This window comes from Cydia splendana, chromosome 11 (assembly GCF_910591565.1).
Source record: "Cydia splendana chromosome 11, ilCydSple1.2, whole genome shotgun sequence".
In the NCBI taxonomy this organism is placed as follows: Eukaryota; Metazoa; Arthropoda; class Insecta; order Lepidoptera; family Tortricidae; genus Cydia; species Cydia splendana.
In genome coordinates, this window is record NC_085970.1 from 15,475,018 (window position 1) to 15,497,384 (window position 22,367).

A 22,367-nucleotide genomic window follows, 5' to 3' on the forward strand; every position below is an offset into this window, starting at 1 on the left:
TGTTATTGTACGTCTTGTGTCTCTCTGGGAAGAGAAGACCATGTTTTATTAGACTATGATTACAAATTAATTCTCAAATGGCAATGTGTGTTTACATGTCAAAATAAACACTGAAATATTTCTAACTTTATAAAATGTAACCTTGAAAATTTGTCCAAACTTTTAACCCAGAGAAGCGACATGTTAACATATATGCAGCCTGTATTTACAAAAGCATTTTTGGCCTATCAAATCATTACATGGTGAACAAAGAAAAGTAGGTTATCAACGCACGCATACTATAAAACCCCTATAACTCCGGGGATATTAGTTTGTTACACAATTTGAGTGCAATAAATGTAAGGATCTGTCACGCGAATAACCCACTTCCATTTATACACTCGTAAATTTCGGTGGAAAACTACCTATATCATTCAATAGTCAGCAAACTATTTCGGTGGGCCAACACTTCAAGACATTACGTATTTACAAAATGAAATAGTCGCATAACCGCCGTATACCGTCTAATTACATTAAAATGTTTGGCATATATTTTGTGACTCTCCATACAACTATATTTGTACCTCCACAATGCCTTTCTATGGCACAAGTCTCCAAGGCACCAATAATAAGGCACGTTTTTGTACAATACATAAGGACCATTTAAATATACATACGATTAGACTCTATTGGTGTACAAGACATTAACTTATTTCCTTTTATACCAATTGAATCTAAAGGTATACGAATAGGGAATATTACGTAAAACTCAGCGTAGGGGGCGCCACTACCACTATCCATCACTATCTGGGGGTCTACCGCGATACAAGAAAATCGAAATTTCGTTATCTAACCTCTATATCACTCTTGCATATTCGAGCGATAAAGAGGCAGATAACCAAATTACGATATTCGCGTTTTCCGCTAGGCCCTTGTTCACAAACATTGATGCATCAATGTCATATTTTATTGTCTGTGAAAGTCATCATATTTTACTGTCAGTTTAAGGCACAGTATGTATAAGTTACTCTATGGATTACTTGCTAGCTTAGTGCTGCACTCTGGCGGCAGAACATTGCAGTAATACCCCCTATTATACATACGTATTTTCTTCAAGATTCATCTGTATGGCACTCTACTTTGCACGATACTATTTAGATATGTGCGTTCGTCCCTACGGCGAAAGGCGTTACAGTGAAACTTAAAGCCACTTTTCATATGGACGACCGCATGCGTTTATATATAATTAGATTTCCAATAATAATACATAATAGCTTATCTTTCGTCAGTCTTCATTCCAGAAATCTCAATAGGCAATATTAATCACAGATGAAATTTTCAATATTATTATTTTTATATGGTGCCCTAACTTTCGAAGATCTTTCCTATAACTCAAGGTTCAAATAATTATTTCATGCAACTATAAAATCCATTATAAATTGATTTTGACAAGTTGCATTAAATAATCATTTGAATGCCCTTTAAAAACACATCTATTCTGGACCGTCTAAATCAATATACACTTACCGATCCGTACATTCAGACTTGAACACCTAAAACTCGATCTACAACAAATTCATAAATATCCTCTTCAGTCTTTTCCTGGTCCTGGCCCGCTTCTAGCCGATTCAGGCAGGGGTTCTTGCATTCGACTACTTCCTGAGTGTCTTTCGCCGCTTCTTCCAATTTTTCCGTTTTTTCTTCCCTGACGTCGGTGCACCGTTGGTCTCGACGGAGTTCGTAATAGGTCTTGGAGGAGCGTCCGTCGGGAGTGCGGCGTTCTTCCAGCTCGTCTTCCCACTCGTCCTCTGAGATCTCTTCGGCTTCCCCGTCTAGGACCGGCACGGTGGATTTCGGGCGGGTGAAGAAAGCCATTTTTTCTCTGTAAAGATAATGTTACGTTAGCTTCTTGGTCAGAAATTTTGGAATAGATTGAGATAGGTTTACGTTAGTTCTATAGTTGTCACTTCTACAAAATCAAAGGCTGAAAAGTAAAGTCCTCATTTGGATAGGATAGTTTAAGTTTAAAAATCTCTATTAGAAAGAATGTAGTTATCATTAGGTAACTTTACAATACCATGGAACCTAACCAAAATCAGAGCTTTAACTATTAGATTGTAGTATCTTTAAGGCAAGTGTGATTGGTGTGATTTATTTTTTTTCACCTCAGCAGCTCGAACAAGGGTACTTTGCTTCTTAAAAACAGTGAGCAGAATGCGATTTTGCTCACTGAGTCATTTTGTCTCACTCAGTGAGCAAAATCGTATTTTGCTCACTGAGGGTGTCTCACTCAGTGAGCAAAATTCGATTTTGCTCACTGAGGGTGTCTCACTCAGTGAGCAAAATTCGATTTTGCTCACTGAGTGAGACAAAATGACATTCAAGTGACCTTTATAGTCAAATGTCATTTCAACATGCGGGGTCTAATACAAGTTCGATATACTTGGGTTCTATTATCTCTGTCCCTCTAGGTATGTTCTCACTGCTTAGGGTGAAAATTTTTGTGTACTACACGAGATCAAAGTTATTTACATCTCGTGCGCTTTTGAATCCCTTACTACGCTCAAGATTCTAAATTAGATTCACTCGCTACGCTCGTGAATCTATCATAGAATCTTTCGCTTGCACGGGACTCAAAATAAGCACTCGAAGAAATATCAAACTTTGATCACTTGTTGTACAAATAACTAATTCAACCATTATAGTTTGAGTCATCGTTTTTACCCCAGATAAGTATGCCATATGGCCAAATCCATTGAAAGTAACCTAGGTAACTCACTTGAAGGTGACGAGGTCGGGCCGGCGGCCGCCCTGGCGAGACTTCCTGAGGCGGTAGATCTCGCGGCACGTGCGGTGCAGCAGCTTGGCGGCGCGCTCGTTGGGCTCGGCCGGCGCCACGAGGCGGCGCAGCGTGTCGTCCTCCGTCACCCACGACGCGATGGCCGGGTCGCCGCGGGCGCACGCCTCTTCTAGTCTGTTCAATTATGTTTTATTAGATTACAATAATGTTGATGATTACAATAATGGAAGCTTCCGTAAATCGCTCAGATTCACGTGCCCAAGCCTCCGATGCCAAAGCGCCAACGAGTCCTCAACTTGAACTGTAGCCAAAGCCCCTTCTACAACAGGAAAACAGTCATCCAACTTATAGATACCTGAGACTTCACTAGCAGTCACCACAAGTTTACTCGTAATTTGGCCTATCGACTGGTGAATCATCCTACAACCATTATAATCAAATATAACCTTCCACCCATTCTTTACCAACTTCGAAATCGATAAAAGATTAACTTTCAAGTCGGGTACATAGTAACAATATTTTACGGGAAACAATACTCCTTTTAGACTTACCATAATGTCACCCTTACCCTCACTTGACATTTTGTCATCATTCGCACATGTCACAACATTCTTATCAGTTATCATAAAGTCTCTAAACCAGTGCTTCTTAAAACTCATGTGGTTCGACGCACCGCTGTCCAGATAAAATGCCGAGGGGCTGAAGGAATCGTGTACCGACAGTGAACAGTGTAAAGCAACTTTCTTCGACTTTGAAGAAACCGTTGATACGCCTTCGCCATCCATTTCCTTTACCAGCTTCGGGCCATCTGACTTCTTATGACCTTTCTTGCCACATCTGAAGCATTTGAGCTTTAATACTGAATGTTGACCTTGTTTCTTTGCTACTAACGCCGAATTCGCAACTGAGGAATCATTCGAAGAACTCTGGCCGGAATCCTCTTGTAACAGCTTCTGACGGACATTTTCAGAGGTAAGCTTCATACCTGAGTGTTCTAATGCCATTCGCAATGGTCTATACTCATCAGGTAGACCTCTCAATAACACTACGGCTATCAGATCGTCATCAAAGCTCTGATTAATCTCTTTCAGCTTTTGAGCGTGGCTCATCACGGATGCAACATATTCATGCATAGACTTGTGATTTTCTAGCTTTTCATCCAAGAGATTATTCATCAAAGATATCCGCCGGTTAATACCTTTATCTTCGAATATAGCTGCCAACGCGTCCCACACCTCCTTAGCGTAAGATAGATTTTGCACATACGGGTACAGATGCGGCTCCAGGTGTAGACATATTAACGTGAAAGCCTCCTGATCCTTTTCTATTTCTGCAGTATCTAGTTGCTTCGGTAGTGTTGACGTGTACTTGAAACATTTTTCGCGAACAACAACGGTTTCATAGCAACCTACCAACAAAAGGCACCATTTCAGTCTCAGATTATTGGCGCTCTCATTGCGTTCAAACAACTAGCAGCACTGATAAATTCCGCTACTTGACGTTAGATGTCGACTACGAAATAACGCGCGTTTTGGTAAGAAAACTGATGTACCTATGGAGTTACCACTCTTCCTTTAGGTACTTATATTACTCTATGGTTCAAGCGCTAAACTACCTCGACAGAAATGGGGCCTTTCATCCCTTGGTTCCCCATCCAATCTACTATTGTTTTTACCTCCTATCCGTCGCACTATTTCCTAGCGTACACACTTTACCCAGTAATCTAGCGATGGCCGCGATACCGCGATTGGTAGTTTGCGTGCGAGGTATACTTACATACATTTTTACTGGCCCGCCTGTTAGGGCTTATTCAGGCAATACTGGGTACGCGACACGCAAACGACACTTTAAATTACTTTTTTTTATTATATTTGGTGGCGAATAAGCGTACGGTTTGTTTGATGGCACAGATTTTATCACACGTAGGTACTCTAATAATTATATCTACTATAAAGCTGTACTGTACATTATATTGTCTATGCGTTACTGCAACCTAGTGTCCGACCTCGCTAAGTTTCATGCAAAGTGATACGTCATGTACGACGGTTCTACAGCATATGTATTAAAGTCGCACCAAGAAAAGTCTGCAGCGGATTTGATAGCCCACGCAGTGTAAATGTTATTTATACGTCATAATTTCATAGAAGATTGACGTTTAAAATTACACTTGCACTGCGTGGGCTATCAAAATCGCTGCAGACTTTTCACGGACTGACTCTATGCATGATGTCACTGACAAGTTTGTGCAAACTTAGCGTGGTCAGAAGCCTATGGACGTCCGTCCGTCCCGTCGTCGTTGTAGTGTCGAACAGGTCGGTGTATTTACACCGTACGTAATGTGAGCATTGCCAATTAAAAATTGTGCACATAGCACCAAGATCACACCAATATCATGCTTAGAGTGGCTTACGATAATCTTGATATCGTAGGTACGCCACACTAAGCATGATATACATGATGATCAATCCAAATGGGTCAGTATGGGGAAGTCAGAAACTAAGAGAGATAGCGAAATCTGTTCTTAGGAACCATGGCTTCGATTTTAGATTTGATTATAATGTCTCTCATACATAACCGGGAATCGAACCTGGTCGAAGTCTCTGTAAACAATGTTAGGTATAAATTCTGCAAGTTTTTTCGTTGTTATTGTTGAAAGTTATTAAGTAAGTGTTCCATTTTCAAATTTATAATTGGCACGCCCGCTGAACGAATGCGTTCTAATTTAAAATAAACGCAATTACAATGCATAATATCGATGCAGATAAGATATGCATACCTAAGTGGTCTATTCAGATAAATGATGCATAACGATGACAACATTTTGCAAATTATTTAAATTGTAGGCATTTCAGTCTAATGTTTACACAAGATTTCATAGCAAAATTTGGTCCTTATACTTTCAGGATCAATTATACAAACAAATACTACAGGCGATTACATAAACAATATTGACCAGGTTCGATTCCCGGTTATGTATGAGAGTTTAAACAAAAGTTTGAAATGCCATTATTATTAAATCTAAAATCGACGCCATGGTTCCTAAGAACAGATTTCGCTATCTCTCATAGTTTCTGACTTCCCCATACTGACCCATTTGGATTGATCACCCTATATAGATGAACCATGATATGAATTTAAGCAAGGCAGTTTAGTTTGTGCCAATAATGTTGATGTACCGATTATCGGCGATCAATAGACTTGAAACGTAACTTAGTAGTCTGTGCGGAAAGAGAAGAGTCGTGAAATGTATGGGATCCAATACATTCTACAACTCTTCTCTTTCCGCACAGACTCTATCGTTGTTTGTGTTTTCAGATATTGAGATATAACACTTACAGGCGTGTGTAATGTGTAACCCCCTTATTCATACACGCGCAACAAACCTCAATTAGCTAATAATCGTTTGTCCTTATCTGTCATTTTGACTTATGTATTTGTAAGAAAGGGATAAAACATAATTTAACTAAATCAGGCCCGTAAAGATTTATGAATGAGGGGGTTAGGCTCTTATAGCGTTATTCATTAACGCGTCACCGGCCTGAATTAGCTTCATCGTTTGTCTTTTATCTTTATCTGTCATTTTGACTTACGTATTTGTAAGAAAGGGATAAAACATAATTTAAGTCGGGCCCGTAAAGTTTTATGAATAAGGGGGTGAATGTTTAATTATTAGAGGCGGACCAAGCTAACTCTGCGTCACATTTCCAATGACAAAGTGTGTCAATGTCAAATTTCTATGAAAATATAACGTTTATTATAATGACACTCTCTGACTTTGTTCAAGTCTATGCAAAATTAGCTTAAACGGATTTTACTTAATAATTGGGGTGTATTCTGGAAATATATAGAGTCAAACACAAGTAGTATTAATTTATCATTTATATTTTCACTTCCGATATCGACCTGCGTCAGTTTCTACAAAATATAATCAACCCTTTCTGTAATGGAAGAATTAAAACAAGACGTAATTATGTTAATTTGGCAAACCCAAATTCACCTGCGCAACAAATACAAAAGTATGTATAAAACTCCGCGTAAAGGTTTATATAAAATATACATTTTTTACAAAAATGTAATAATTACATTACTACTAAATCTAGTAGACTAATGTTATAAAAAATACTTAACATCGAATAATATTGCTAACAATTAAAATTATATTTCATAAACCACTAAATACAGATATGCAAATTCTTGAAGTATTTACTCTCAGACTATTTACAAAATTACAACTACTATGATACAAAATTTACAAATAAATGTAGGTTACCTAATTGATAAATTACAATAATCTACGTTTCAATTTCAAGTTTAAAATTTAATTTAAATAAAAACGCTCAGTGTGAGTCAGATCTCAGTATAAAATAGAAAGTGGAATAAAATAAAATATAAAATTTACGTTCAATATTGCACGTAGAAACGCGTCCACTCGGCAAGTTCCAAAGACAAATCGCTTCTCTTGTCAAAAAAAAACACATTTACATACACCCACATGTACAGTATGGGGTTCTTCAAAATAGGAGTGTACAGGTTTTTAAACGGTCGGCAACGCGCATGTAACACCTCTGGAGTTGCAGGCGTCCATAGGCTACGGTGACTGCTTACCATCAGGCGCGTCGTATGCTTGTTTGCCACCGATGTGGTATAAAATAAATTTAGGGCGCCCACTAGCTGGCGCTGTTGCGCGAAGCGGGTGAGCGGGTTAACGAAAAATAATATGAGCAACGCTAGAGTTAGACCAAGAAAAGTCTGCAACGATTTTGATAACACACACATTGCAAGTGTTATTTCAAACGTCAAACTTCTATGAAATATGACGTATTAAATAACACTTGCATTGCGTATGCTATCAAAATCGCTGCAGACTTTTTTTGGTCTAACTTTAACTGCGCCGGATTATACGTAAAAACGCACCCGCGTGCGTGCGCCCCGCTCCGTGCACCCGCCCACGCTAGCGGACGCCCTTAATATTATCTATTACAAACATGGTATAATAATATACTCCGCATGGTACTCTCTTCCGACCACGTGACTGACACATGCCTACGTCATCATGCGACAGCGCTATATAATAATATGCAAATACCCCTATACAAAGTGGCAATGTTATTGTGACGTAGGCTTGTGTCACTCTGGGAAGAGAAGACCATGTTTTATTAGACTATGATTACAAATCAATTCTCAAATGGCAATGTGTGTTTACATGTCAAAATAAACACTGAAATATTTCTAACTTTATAAAATGTAACCTTGAAAATTTGTCCAAACTTTTAACCAAGAGAAGCGACATGTTAACATATATGCAGCCTGTATTTACAAAAGCATTTTTGGCCTATCAAATCATTACATGGTGAACAAAGAAAAGTAGGTTATCAACGCACGCATACTATAAAACCCCTATAACTCCGGGAATATTAGTTTGTTACACAATTTGAGTGCAATAAATGTAAGGATCTGTCACGCGAATAACCCACTTCCATTTATACACTCGTAAATTTCGGTGGAAAACTACCTATATCATTCAATAGTCAGCAAACTATTTCGGTGGGCCAACACTTCAAGACATTACGTATTTACAAAATGAAATAGTCGCATAACCGCCGTATACCGTCTAATTACATTAAAATGTTTGGCATATATTTTGTGACTCTCCATACAACTATATTTGTACCTCCACAATGCCTTTCTATGGCACAAGTCTCCAAGGCACCAATAATAAGGCACGTTTTTGTACAATACATAAGGACCATTTAAATATACATACGATTAGACTCTATTGGTGTACAAGACATTAACTTATTTCTTTTTATACCAATTGAATCTAAAGGTATACGAATAGGGAATATCACGCAAAACTCAGCGTAGGGGGCGCCACTACCACTATCCATCACAATCTGGGGGTCTACCGCGAAACAAGAAAATCGAAATTTCGTTATCTAACCTCTATATCACTCTTGCATATTCGAGCGATAAAGAGGCAGATAACCAAATTACGATATTCGCGTTTTCCGCTAGGCCCTTGTTCACAAACATTGATGCATCAATGTCATATTTTATTGTCTGTGAAAACCAGTTTAAGGCACAGTATGTATAAGTTACTCTATGGATTACTTGCTAGCTTAGTGCTGCAATCTGGCGGCAGAACATTGCAGTAATACCCCCTATTATACATACGTATTTTCTTCAAGATTCATCTGTATGGCACTCTACTTTGCACGATACTATTTAGATATGTGCGTCCGTCCCTACGGCGAAAGGCGTTACAGTGAAACTTAAAGCCACTTTTCATATGGACGACCGCATGCGTTTATATATAATTAGATTTCCAATAAAAATACATAATAGCTTATCTTTCGTCAGTCTTCATTCCAGAAATCTCAATAGGCAATATTAATCACAGATGAAATTTTCAATATTATTATTTTTATATGGTGCCCTAACTTTCGAAGATCTTTCCTATAACTCAAGGTTCAAATAATTATTTCATGCAACTATAAAATCCATTATAAATTTATTTTGACAAGTTGCATTAAATAATCATTTGAATGCCCTTTAAAAACACATCTATTCTGGACCGTCTAAATCAATATACACTTACCGATCCATACATTCAGACTTGAACACCTAAAACTCGATCTACAACAAATTCATAAATATCCTCTTCAGTCTTTTCCTGGTCCTGGCCCGCTTCTAGCCGATTCAGGCAGGGGTTCTTGCATTCGACTACTTCCTGAGTGTCTTTCGCCGCTTCTTCCAATTTTTCCGTTTTTTCTTCCCTGACGTCGGTGCACCGTTGGTCTCGACGGAGTTCGTAAGAGGTCTTGGAGGAGCGTCCGTCGGGAGTGCGGCGTTCTTCCAGCTCGTCTTCCCACTCGTCCTCTGAGATCTCTTCGGCTTCCCCGTCTAGGACCGGCACGGTGGATTTCGGGCGGGTGAAGAAAGCCATTTTTTCTCTGTAAAGATAATGTTACGTTAGCTTCTTGGTCAGAAATTTTGGAATAGATTGAGATAGGTTTATGTGAGTTCTATAGTTGCCACTTCTACAAAATAAAAGGCTGAAAAGTAAAGTCCTCATTTGGATAGGATAGTTTAAGTTTAAAAATCTCTATTAGAAAGAATGTAGTTATCATTAGGTAACTTTACAATACCATGGAACCTAACCAAAATCAGAGCTTTAACTATTAGATTGTAGTATCTTTAAGGCAAGTGTGATTGGTGTGATTTATTTTTATTCAACCATTATAGTTTGAGTCATCGTTTTTACCCCAGATAAGTATGCCATATGGCCAAATCCATTGAAAGTAACCTAGGTAACTCACTTGAAGGTGACGAGGTCGGGCCGGCGGCCGCCCTGGCGAGACTTCCTGAGGCGGTAGATCTCGCGGCACGTGCGGTGCAGCAGCTTGGCGGCGCGCTCGTTGGGCTCGGCCGGCGCCACGAGGCGGCGCAGCGTGTCGTCCTCCGTCACCCACGACGCGATGGCCGGGTCGCCGCGGGCGCACGCCTCTTCCAGTCTGTTCAATTATGTTTTATTAGATTACAATAATGTTGATGAGATGATGAGGTTACGTGAAACGAAGGTCGTATAAGAAAAACTACTTAAAAACACTTTTGTGAAAACCGCATCAAAATCGGTTCAGCCAAACGCAAAATAATCGCAAAAAGACATACGAACATACGGGTCTAACTGAGAACCTTTTTTTGAAGGCTGTTAAAAAGGTGTCAAGTTACATCTTGTGGCAACTCTTTATTGAATGACAGACAATTTTCATTGTACCTTTTTTTACTTCAATGAAATTGTTAATATTACCTACGGTGCGTTTCTTCTCAAAAAGTTATATTCAAATGTTTTTGATTTGGTTTTGACAAGGTTATTTATTTCTAAAGAGTTTGACTGAAGGACTGTATAAAAAATGAAAATAGAATACTGCAGTGATACTCGGGCTCTCTCTATGATTTCATTTCGTGTGCGAACTGTACCTATAATGGATTTAAATGCGTTATCAACCGTACCTCCTTTTAAGCTGGCTCAGATGGGCGATCTCGGTCCTCAGGTCGGCGAGCTTGGTGTTTTGCGCGCTGAGATCCAGTGCGAGATCTAGCGAGGTGCGCGCGCTGCGGGTGCGCGTGCGACGCGCCGCGCCGCCTGCCACGCGGCCCCATCTGGCGGAAGGAAAAGGAAAACACAATTAGTAATAGTTTTAACATATTCCTTGAGCTTTAGTAGCGTAGATGTAGGGATATTGATATTTCAGTTAGTTAAAGGAAAACATCGTAAGGAAAGCCTAATTTTCCCTCAGAATTGGAAAGTCAGATAGCTTTCGTTTTCATAAAGAGCAGTTCCGGCGGCAATTCATGGGATTAGGTTACCTAAAATGGATTCCGGGCTTCTTTAGAGTGCAAAGGAAAAAGTGCTAAGATGGGGAAGAGAGAAAAAAGAAAATTCTGGCTTGTACAGATATGAGAAACCATGCGTGTTGGAGAGTCTGCCATCTCGGGAAAGGTCCCGCTTTTGATCAAGGAATCAAAAGCGAAAACAATTCACGCTTCTAAGCAGGGGCAGCACCTGGCTTCACACTGGCTCTATTTCACATAGTAGGGTCTGCCATCTAGTAGTTTAAATCTAAGAATAGAAATGTGACATAATGCTTCACGCCAATGAATAAGGCGCTTCTGTGCTGCCGTCTACAGTTCATGCCTATAAAGACACGAACGCATGATGAAATGTAAACTTGTGTTAAAATTTGTCTCGTGTATGAGAAGTAGGTATTACCTGAGAGATCGGCGCTCGCGCACGCTGCGGTCGAAGGGGATGCCGGCGGGGGGAGGCGGCGCGGCGCGGCGAGCGCGGGACGCCATGGACGAGTCGGACTCGGAGCGGTTCAGTCTGAAAATAAATAGTTATGAGTGTTATTCAGTGTTTGTCAAATCTACCAAACTGTTGAGAGCTAGACCAAAATCCCAAAGACCAAAATATTGACAGCACAGACTGTGCATGTGTAAGCGTTATTTATACGTCATTTCATAGAAGTTTGACGTTTAAAATAGCACTTGCACAGGCTGCGCCAACAAAACCGCTGCAGACTTATCTTGGTATAACTCTAATCGTTTGTCCCTATCTGTAATTTTGACATTTCTGTCAACAAATTAAATGGATCGATGAAATACTGTAGGTAATGTAACGCAACTCGCATGCGAACTCTCTGTAATATTATGTTTGTAAATATTATATAATGGAAAATGTTTAATTTTATTAGGTACCTGCAAATATACTGCCTGTTCCCGATGCTTTGCGGCTGCGGCGAGAAGGTCTGAGACCTCTTGATCGTTGCCAGTGGCTCCTCCAGAGTGGCGCTTACTTGTGGACTTTTTCTACAGAAAGGAAAAGTAATAAAATTACTAAAATGACCATTTAGACATGTACCGTCATCGAATTTATTTACAGTCAGTCATTGATATGTTTGGGCTATTTTAAATTAGTAAAAGCACGTTGTGGGGTTTTTTATGTGTCGTTTCCAAGCAAAAAGTCCCACTTTGCCGCTCGACATAAGGACACTTCGACAGATTATTCGTATAAAGATACAAGGAAATCTCGTCCTTACGGTAAGCGACAAAGCGGGACTTTGACTTCGACAAATATCGAGTAAATGGTCGTATTTATTGTCATCAGATCATCTATCATCAATCTATGGTAACTTTTATTAGGAACGTTTTTCTAAATGACGTCAAACCATCATTAAGCGACCATACAACTGATCGCTGCTCGTAGTATAAAAAGACAATAATTACTTAATCATAAAAATTACGCACAAACTTTTGTAAAAGTCAATCATAAAATACTATTGAGATTTTCACTATTTTCATTAAACAATCTATCAAAAATATTGATTGTTAGTAATTAAGTGAAATCATGTAAAACCTATACTCTGTATCATTAGGTATTTCAATAAAAGTAAACAAAATCTACCCTCAAATGGCTCCTTAAGCCAGTTGAAGGTAGATGAAAACATTACAAATGATCAAATAATGTAGGTTAAAGTCAGATCGTTAGTGACTGATCCGGGCGGTTTTGTATTTGGTAGATTAACCAATAAATGTTATTAGCTACCGGAAAATGCATGTGTATTGTTTGTTTACTTTTTTTTAAATACCTAATGATACAGACTAAGTATAGATACATTCACATTGTGCCACTCATGCTATCCATGCGATTATATGTATAAATAAATACTTCGAAGCATGCAACACTTTGGCCTCGCTCCAAATGTTTTGGTATCAGATTATAATATATCAGAACGGAATTTATGGGATCAGCTGTGCGTTATGTCACTTTGACATTTGTCAAATAAATTTTAGGTTTTCAGTGCAATGTTTTGAAAAATACTGTCTAGATTTTAATCTCAGTTTAACACAGTGATATTTTTAAGTGATTGAATAGCTGCAGTTCTTTAAAAAAAAACAGATTGTTAATTTAGTAAAAACCTTCTAATATTATCAAAGTTTGTTTTAAGTTCCTTTTAACTATTAATAGCTTATTTTAAGCAGAAGAAACGTACCTAATGTAAAAAATAATGAGAATTAATCATGGATCAGAGTCAAAAACATATAAGTAGGTAAGTAAACTATATGTTTTTATTTGCTTATTTTTTGGCATAAGAATAACACGCAAAATATTTCGGGGAACCTAGGTGTCTCCATCTCCACTTAAGTAGGCAACAGTGAAAATTGTAAAAGTAATACACGTTATGTCGTCATGAACATAACGACATATGTACAAGTACGGTGGAGCTCACTAACATCTTTACAAGCCAACGTTCCTAAAATATATATACACGACCTTATTGTCAGTGTCTTAGAGGCGTGTAAATATATTTTTGGAACTGGCTTGTAAAGCTGATTGCGAACTATAGTATGTATCTTTAGATATTTAAATAAAAGTAAACAAACAATTTGTACATTTTCGGGTAGTTATAACATTTATTGGTTAACCAACCAAATACAAAACCGCCAGGATCTGTAAGCCTCACTTTAACCTACATTATTTCATGTAATGTCATCTAGGTACTCTCAACTGTGTGTCAAGGGGGAGGCCTATGTTCAGCAGTGGACGTCTTATGGCTGAGATGATGATGATGATGACTCTCAACTGACTTAAGGAGCCATTTGAGAGTAGATTTTGTTTACTTTTATTTAAATACCTAAAGATACAGAGTAGGTACCTAATAGACCGTACAAAAAGACAAAAAACAATCACAAAATGCTCAAAACCGGCCAAAGTAAACAGCAATCAAATCACACCGTGCCACAATGTAAACATACCTATATACAAACTATGTACAACGGGTGTCGTTATCTATTTTTCTAAAGCCGAGTGTTGGGGCATCCCGTCCGCCTCCACCCTCCGATAGCATTTCAGATATCTGCAGAGTAAATTGTCACTGTACCCACCACCTTTTTGTTAGTTTTAATTTTTTAATCTATATTAATTTGGGGTTGTTTGTTACATTCCGAAATTATGAGTTATTAACTATTACTTATATTTTATACCTACTTAATACAAATTTACCTCAATTATATATTATTATATCAATTATTATATGATTATCTGTTAAATACATGTTTGAATACATAATGGAAATACTTTATTTTAATAGGACATATCTATCATTTGGATTAAATGAAAACAGCCATTTGGCAACAGTTTAGACCGATACTTGTTTACTTATTTTTGATTTATCATTAAAAGACGTATTTTTTTCATTACCAGAGCATTTCTTGTATTTTTTGCCATTTTTATATATTGTGACCTTTTTTGCCACTTTTGTATTATTTCTACTCAGAATCACGAGCTCTTTCGATCCTAATGGGATTTAAGAAATGTCCCAGAGGTTTTTTTTCCATTATGTTACCATTTCCCCATATACTTTGTATGGCGGTAACAAAACGGAAAGTTTGAAAAATGTTTGGAAATTTTAGGACACTTTTTTTCTCCTATAAGGATGAAACGGGCCCGCGATCCTGACTAGAAATAACACAAAAGTGGCAAAAAAGCTCACAATATATAAAAATGGCAAAAAATAAAAGAAACTCTCACCATTAATATTAATAATTTCTTTATTAAGTACCATTATATTATGTAAATGTAAACTGGTAGATTTGTTTAAAGACAGCAAATCTGTAACCCACAACTATATTCGTAACTAAACTACATTATTGTAAATTCAAAATATATTAATTTCAAGAAATTAGCATTCCAAGGAAAGCAGTACAATGATCCCCACACTACTCCAGCCTGTAACGTGGGAATCGAAAAATACGAAATAGAACCACCGTCCTTAATACCCAAAATAATGTTGATGATTTCCCCACCAAATTAGTCACAGAAGCCTCAACCCATCCCTTTCTACCATATCTGGACACGTACCTCCTATGCAGCTGTCTCGCTCCCTCCGGGCAGAAGTTGCACTCAGTGTTCGTCTCTTTCTCGGCCGTGGACGGGTGTAGGTACTCTTCTTCTAGCGCTAGCTCGTCCTCAGGAATGTAGTCTTCTAGGGAATCCTCTTCTACTATCTGTTGGAGAAATAAATTGAGATTTAAAATAACATAATACATTATAAAACCACATTTCATCTGATTATATATTCGTACGTTGTTACATTGAATTCCACCTGTCACTTCCACGAATGTCATTTCTGTGGATGAAGATTGAATCTACTCTAAGTTTGCACTGACTTGGTAATGACAAAGTAAGCGATCGCCATACTTCTTGCTTTCATTTTGTGTGCACACAGACAGTTCCATGGGTGTCCCTGTGATTGTTATTCGTCTTAGAATTCCTCATGCTAAAATTTGGGATTTTCGTACAATTTAAAAGTGCTATTGATTCCACGGTAGTGACTTCCACGGAAGTGACATAAGTGATAAGGAATACCCACTGTTGAACACAGGTCTATATATAAATGACTATGAGCTAAATATTTCTCTAGATATTACTATTCTTAAGGCAGCTTTTAATGAAAATTGAATCGATGAGGTATTACTCGTATGAGATCTTTTGTTAACGGCAAAAGACGGACGTCATAATGGCACATTCACTTTTTATCGCTCCAAATTCACGTAAACTTGCCGGAACTTCTCTCTACAGATATGAATATGAAGAATTAAGTACCTGATTAAGCGGTTCCCTAGACTCCTCATCTTCAGAGGCTGAGTTCTCTCCGCAATCCACGTTACACTCCGCACCGGTCATACTCTCTGGACCTGAAAGCAAAGATATTCCAATTAAGCCATGTTTTCCTCTAACCAGAAGGCCCCTTACTTTAGGGTGGTATTCCATCTGTCCAATATCTTATGGGTATTTGCATCTCACATCTTACTTAATGAGAGAGTGAGACGCAATGCACATTGGACAAAGAAATTGGGCAGGTGGAATACCACCCTTACTTAGATTTGGTAGTTGAAAAGCGAATTCTTTAAGTTTTCGAGGTTTACAAAATTAGCTTTACAATCGCATTTAAAACAAAATAGAGAGTTCGTTTAACACTTCTATTAGCTACTGATGATGTCAGACTACTACTACCAACTACTACGTCAAAATTACTACTATTTATAAAATGATTATTAAAAAAACAATTTGGTACTAGGAAGTTAGTAAGATTTCCTTAACATTTCCGAGAACCACCTTGCTAAGGGTGGTAGTCTGCCTGTCCAATTTCTTTGTCCAATGTGCATTGCGTCTCACTCTCTCACTAAGCAAAATGTGAGAAGGAAATAAACAGATAGAATACCATCAGACAGATGGAATACCATCCTAAGGTACCTAGAAATCATTCCAATTCAGCACACATAAGGTTTGGTTGTTGTAAACTCACCTCTATTCCTAGTAAGAGTAGACGTTTGCGAAGATATAACCGTGGATTCATCCGAGCTCTCATCCCGCCTCATACATCTGAAGCTCAACACGTTGTACCATTTCTGGGACACCGCGTCCGGGTCGAAATCCGCTAGACTCACTTGGGCGCAACCCTGGAAAGGAAAATCAGTCTTATTGTGGGTAGTTTAAGGTTGAAAGTTGGGGAGGCGGAGAGTGAGTCAGGTTGAATCGCTCTCGCCTTGGAAATTCACATGGCACTCGAGGCTGGGAAGCCGAATACTCAAATTTGGCTAGTTGTCATCATGTTATACGAAAGTTAATAGATTGAAATACTAGAAAGCCATGTCTGTTATAAACTGATTTGTGATTTCTCTAAACTTCTGATGTAAACTAATAAACTAGCCTTTTTGTCGTGAAAGCCGTTTTAACGTTTTGAATATGAATGAACCAATGAGTATTCAGTCTAATTTAGAAAAAGATTTCAGATATTTCAGAAATTATAAGACACGGAAATGACACGCCATAGGAATGACACGCCACGGAAATAACGCACCATGGGCGTGACGCGTCAGCATCATGTCTCCGCTGCAATATGTAACTGAGTTAGTATACAAAACTCACCAAGCATTCAGCCCGGCACACTAGATTGACTTGCAACGTGGCAGCCCTCAGAGCGCGGGTGCCCGCTACGCTGGCCCTCGCCACGTGACGCCACGCAAGCGTAGTTCCGCGCCACGGTAGTGACGCGCTGCTGAACGTGATGCCGCACGTTCCACCGCCGATTACTAGAGCGCCTAGCACCGCACTGTAATAAATATACATACATTTAGTATCATTCATCTAATCAAGTATTTAGAAATCTTAACCGACTTTGACAAACGATAAACTACAACTACTTAATGCCTTAACTCGGTATAGGTAAATATCCTTGAGAAAAATGTTGTAGTGGTTGAGTATAACATACAGAAAGAATGGCTATTAGCGGCCATGTAAAAGACCTATTCTGAGTGGTGGATTGCTAAAAATGGTTAATCTTATATTATACAATGAATCGCTTTAAAGCTCGTCATAAACTTAACAATAGTTTAGGAAATATATTATAATACCGGTATACCAAACAACTTGCATGGCAAATCGGTGGAAATTATATTTCGTTAGTAGGTAAGTACGTTTTTATTAGTAAGTTTCTAAAATAAGATAAACTTACACTTCAGTGCCAACATCAATGAAGAGTGCGTTGAGGTTCCGTGCCCGCAGTATGCTGATCTCCAGCGCGCTGTCCTCAATACAGTAGCGCAATTTGATCTCAATTTGCGTACTGTTCACTGTAACAGAACATAGTAAAATATTATTAGAAACCCGTATTTAGTCTGACTATTTCTGCAGAATGTGTATTTAAGTATTATGTAGTTACATACTTAAAAACATACAAAAATGCCCATAATACAATCAGAATTTCTATAGCCGCGCAAGTTTCTCGATTTACGGCGTATTGATTTACTGGTAAGAAAGATATACCAAAATTAATGGTACAGATTTAAGACTCATAAAAAATGTAAGTCTTTTAAATGATACCAATGTAATGTGGATTCGATCAGATTGTCATGTTTATCTTAAACATGACAATCTGATCGAATCCACTTTTAGTTCTTCAATCTAAGCATTTTTAAGTTTTCTTTTATAAGTGTTAGATAGAAGTAAATCGGTACAGGAACTTCAAAATAGATGGTCAATTAAGATCATACCTGCGCTGGCATCACCTGCTTGCGCCGCCTCAAACACACCAGAATCTCCAGCCACCGACTCGTCGCTTACTGCTGCCGACACTGATCTAGTGTTTGTACCTGTCGACCAATGGTTGCGTGTTACAATTTTTGTTAAGTAGATAGATAGAGAAGATGTTGGTAAGTTAAAGAGAACACTGAATTCCTACTTTACATCGCAAAAAGAGTAGGTACTTGAACTCAGTGATACTCATTATTTTGCGATTCTAAGCATTCATAGGATGCAACCGGTAAGATAAGAAGGATAAGGCCTGAGCATAAAAAAAATAGAAAGAAGCCTGTTATTGTATGGCATTTAGCATTTGGTGTAAAGGTGGTAAATTGTGACAAATATGTACCACGAGTTCCTTTTACAAGAAGTGGGGCGCATGTGTATGTTTGCATTGATTCCTTGGAGTTCGCACGAGGACTGTAGCTACGGCTAATTAATCATCATGTCATGTGTATGATACTGACCACTAGATGAGGGAGTCCTGGGCGAGAGCGGCGGTGGCGGGGTCTCTGATATTGGCGACAGCGGCTCACAAGGCCGGCCCGGGCCTTGCAGTTGTACAGGTACTGGAAAATAAACAATTCTTCACTTTATTCTCTGAGACTTGGCCAACTGTAAACAATGCCACACCGCTGGTAAGGTTCAGTACATCATGCTCGTAGGACTGCTAAGTGAAAACTAGACGATAGTAACTTACTTGTCGCAAGGCCTGTGATCTCATTAAGTCCAGCGACGCCTATCCTCATCTCCGCTAGCTTCTCCTCCAGCTCCCTCTGCTGGCGCCTCTGCATCTCCACCTGGCTATATGACGGGGGAGGGGGTGGAGGGCTGGCGGAGGAGAGGCTGCTGCGTGGTGAGAGGGAGGGTTGGGAGCCACTGCCGGCTCCGGGCGTCGCACTTTCGGCCGTGTAGCTTGTTCCGCGGAGTAATCTAAGGGTAAATAAGAAAATTATAAGAATTAACTACTAATATGTAATTCATTGGGTATATATATATATATATTTTTTTTTTAAGGACCCCTTTTGGGTTATACCCAAAAGGGGTCCTTAAATTAGAAATAAAATAAAATTTAATTTAGCAATTAGAATTATATATTTAAGGAATAAAGGGCTTAATAATAATAATAAATAATAAATGTAATTCATTTGGACTTTAAACACAGCTACAATTTTTGTGCATCTAATATAAGAACCATTACAATTTATAAATAGACAAAGTTTTTAAGCTATGAGTTATGACAGTTATGACGTAAAATATGTGAACTTACCTCTCAACTCTTCTATGCAGGTCAACCATATCGATAGGCTTATCTGCCTGGAATGAGCTAGCGATCTGCGAACCCCCGTATATATCAGTAAAACTGATTCCAGAGCTCAAAGATCCTTTGCTACTCGCCGTAGAAAGAGACCCGAGGCTCGAACTACTTGAAACCGACAACGTACTCGCTGATAAAGTCTTCAACTGCCCTTCCAGAGTCGTCATAGACGTCAAGGCATCTTTTAGTTGTTGAAGCAGCAGTTGTTTTTCTTCATGTAGCCTCAATCGATCCGCTATACACTTATTTGACATCTCAAAGGCGTTTTTCAAGTCCTGTTCTAATCTTTTACACTCAATTTGTATGTCAGTCATTTCCTGTTTGGATCGTGTTCTAGGGGTTATACTTCTAAGTTCTCTAAGCAGCTGTTCTTTCTCTTGGAATAGTAGCAAGCGGTCTTTGTCAGACTCTGCTTGACCGGGTTGGACTTTGTCCTCTAAATCTGCTAATTGTTGTTGGATCTGTTGTATTCTTTTTCTAGCTTCGTCATATTGTAGGCGTACTCTTGCCATTTCTGCTAACCGTGTACCTATTGGTACTAGGTCTGCGCATAAGTCTGTTTGGGAGGCAGTGCTAAGTTTCTCTTGAGGAAGGCTTAAGGTTGAAAGGTCTGGAGAGGCATCTCCGAGTTGTAATCTCGTCAAGTCATCCTTGAGTTTGGCTAGGGATTGCATGAGGTCTGCCCTCTCTTTCTCTCCTGAGGTGAGGGATTTTTGGATGTTTTTGAGCTCAGTCATGATCGCCTGAGCTTCGGTGATGTTGTAGCATCCTTGTTGGGCGCTTAGCTTCTGTTCCACTCTGAAAAAAGATGGAACATTTTTTTTAAGTACATCCTACTACATATTGAATGACCCAAAATAAGTTTTATCCTACCATGAGACAGAGTGATTAATTCCACGGAGTGACAACCATGGACGTGACATCCACGGAAATGAAAACTATTTTGAAACTTACTCAGCAAGCGTATCCACACCCCTTCTCGCGCAGGCGACCTCAGCTCTCGCCTGCCTCAACTCTTTCCTCAGCTGCGCGACGCGGCCTCTTGCCTGCGTCACTTCTGACCGGAGCAGGTCCGGGTCGTGACGTGACGTGGTGGATGTCGTCGTTACGGAGGTTGTGGATGAGCATACTGGAATAAATATGTTTTAGTTAGTTACACAGATAACTAAACCTAAACCCTGATCATAATATATTAATTGATACTTATGCTTGATATGTATGTATAATGTATAACATTCTAGCCTCTATTTAGTGTCTTGTGATAACTATACAAAATAAAATAAAAAATAACACACACACGTCTACGTCAACGATAACCATATATTATTTATACATAATCTACGATTTCAAAATAAATATTTATTGCGTCATCCAATCGTATTTTTAAAATGTTAAAACACGCTGAGACGCCTAGCGGTTTTAACCCTTTATTTTGTATTTAACATAATATGCAACATTAAATAAACTGTAGATGAAATAGTACAGATTAAGAACATCGGACCAGCAATGTAAACAAAACAAGCTTACACATACCATCTGTGCGATTTGCAAACGTAAAGCCATTACTGCAGTTGATTACAATTTACAACTCCCCATCTCGGTATTTAAAGCATGGGAGACTCTACTAACAGTAACAGCCGAACATCGATGGACCTTATGGCCTTCTAATAAGGTTCATGAATTGTCAAAACAGTGTAGACCATGGTACGCTTTGCCTGCTAAGTAAAAAGGCACATATTCTCATATTGCATTTATACGGTAGGAGTAAATTATGTATGTATGCGTAAAATCGTTGCCATGAAAACTAGCGGAGGTAAATGCGGTTTTATACACACATAAAAGGATATTTGAGAAGTACATATATGTCATATATATTTTAATACTCTTTTTAATAGGCAGGTGCCTATCCTTTGAATAAATACACGCAGTGTCGATAATTATGTAGATTATAGTTTTGTATTGGTTGTCAAGTATGCGAGTGTAAAAAAAAAAAAATTTAACAGAAAACAATTATTCTCATTTTTGTGCTTACTGTGTTGCTTCCATGGATGTCACTACCGCGGGCACAATTACTATTTATTAAAAAAAAACTTAGTATGTTAGCATGACTTTATGATGGTAGTCACATCCACGGCAATTACATCCATGGAATTGACTGAATACACATAGAGTCGTTACTTATTTATTTATTTATTTATCCCCCTTTAATATGAATACGCGCTACAAACCTCAATTAGCTAATAATCGTTTGTCTTTATCTGACATTTAGCCTTATGTATTTGTAAGAAAGGGATAAAACATAATTTAACTAAATCAGGCCCGTAGAGTTTAAAATGAATAAGGGGATTAAACTTTATTGCATAAAAGCACAACTTAATGTACAAAAAGCGAACTTAATGGCATGGCATGAGGCATTCTCTACCAGTCAACCTTAAGGCAAAGCAGAAAAGATACTTAGGTACTTCGATGGTTTGAAGCCTTATTCAATTTACTTTCAAGACTAGGCCTATTCAAATGTATCTATCTAATACCTGTAAACGAGCAATTCTTGTTTATTTATTTATATATATGGTATATCGGGGATCTCGGAAACGGCTCTAACGATTTCGATGAAACAATAACGA

At 38.5% G+C, this 22,367-nt stretch overlaps 1 protein-coding gene across 4 annotated transcripts in view; it reads right to left on the reverse strand.

The window, feature by feature from the left end:
- Nucleotides 1-999: 999 nt before the first annotated feature.
- LOC134794878 (protein kibra) overlaps nt 1,000-22,367 on the reverse strand; it is a 103,800-nt gene continuing 82,432 nt past the window's right edge. For 2 of the 4 annotated variants that reach the window (XM_063766706.1, XM_063766704.1), the window contains 15 exons: nt 20,698-20,872; nt 19,696-20,541; nt 19,126-19,358; nt 18,893-18,994; nt 18,398-18,496; nt 17,860-17,977; nt 17,274-17,457; nt 16,651-16,804; nt 15,948-16,039; nt 15,204-15,349; nt 12,041-12,151; nt 11,553-11,666; nt 10,793-10,942; nt 10,099-10,293; nt 6,644-9,732 (listed from right to left, as the gene is read on the reverse strand). In XM_063766706.1, coding sequence (XP_063622776.1) covers nt 9,390-9,732; nt 10,099-10,293; nt 10,793-10,942; nt 11,553-11,666; nt 12,041-12,151; nt 15,204-15,349; nt 15,948-16,039; nt 16,651-16,804; nt 17,274-17,457; nt 17,860-17,977; nt 18,398-18,496; nt 18,893-18,994; nt 19,126-19,358; nt 19,696-20,541; nt 20,698-20,872 — 3,062 coding nt within the window. In that variant the 3' untranslated portion in view covers nt 6,644-9,389. Of the gene's footprint in view, nt 1,862-2,758; nt 2,954-6,643; nt 9,733-10,098; nt 10,294-10,792; nt 10,943-11,552; nt 11,667-12,040; nt 12,152-14,098; nt 14,200-15,203; nt 15,350-15,947; nt 16,040-16,650; nt 16,805-17,273; nt 17,458-17,859; nt 17,978-18,397; nt 18,497-18,892; nt 18,995-19,125; nt 19,359-19,695; nt 20,542-20,697; nt 20,873-22,367 lie in introns of those variants that run through there. The other 2 variants (XM_063766705.1, XM_063766707.1) reach the window with 2 other exon arrangements.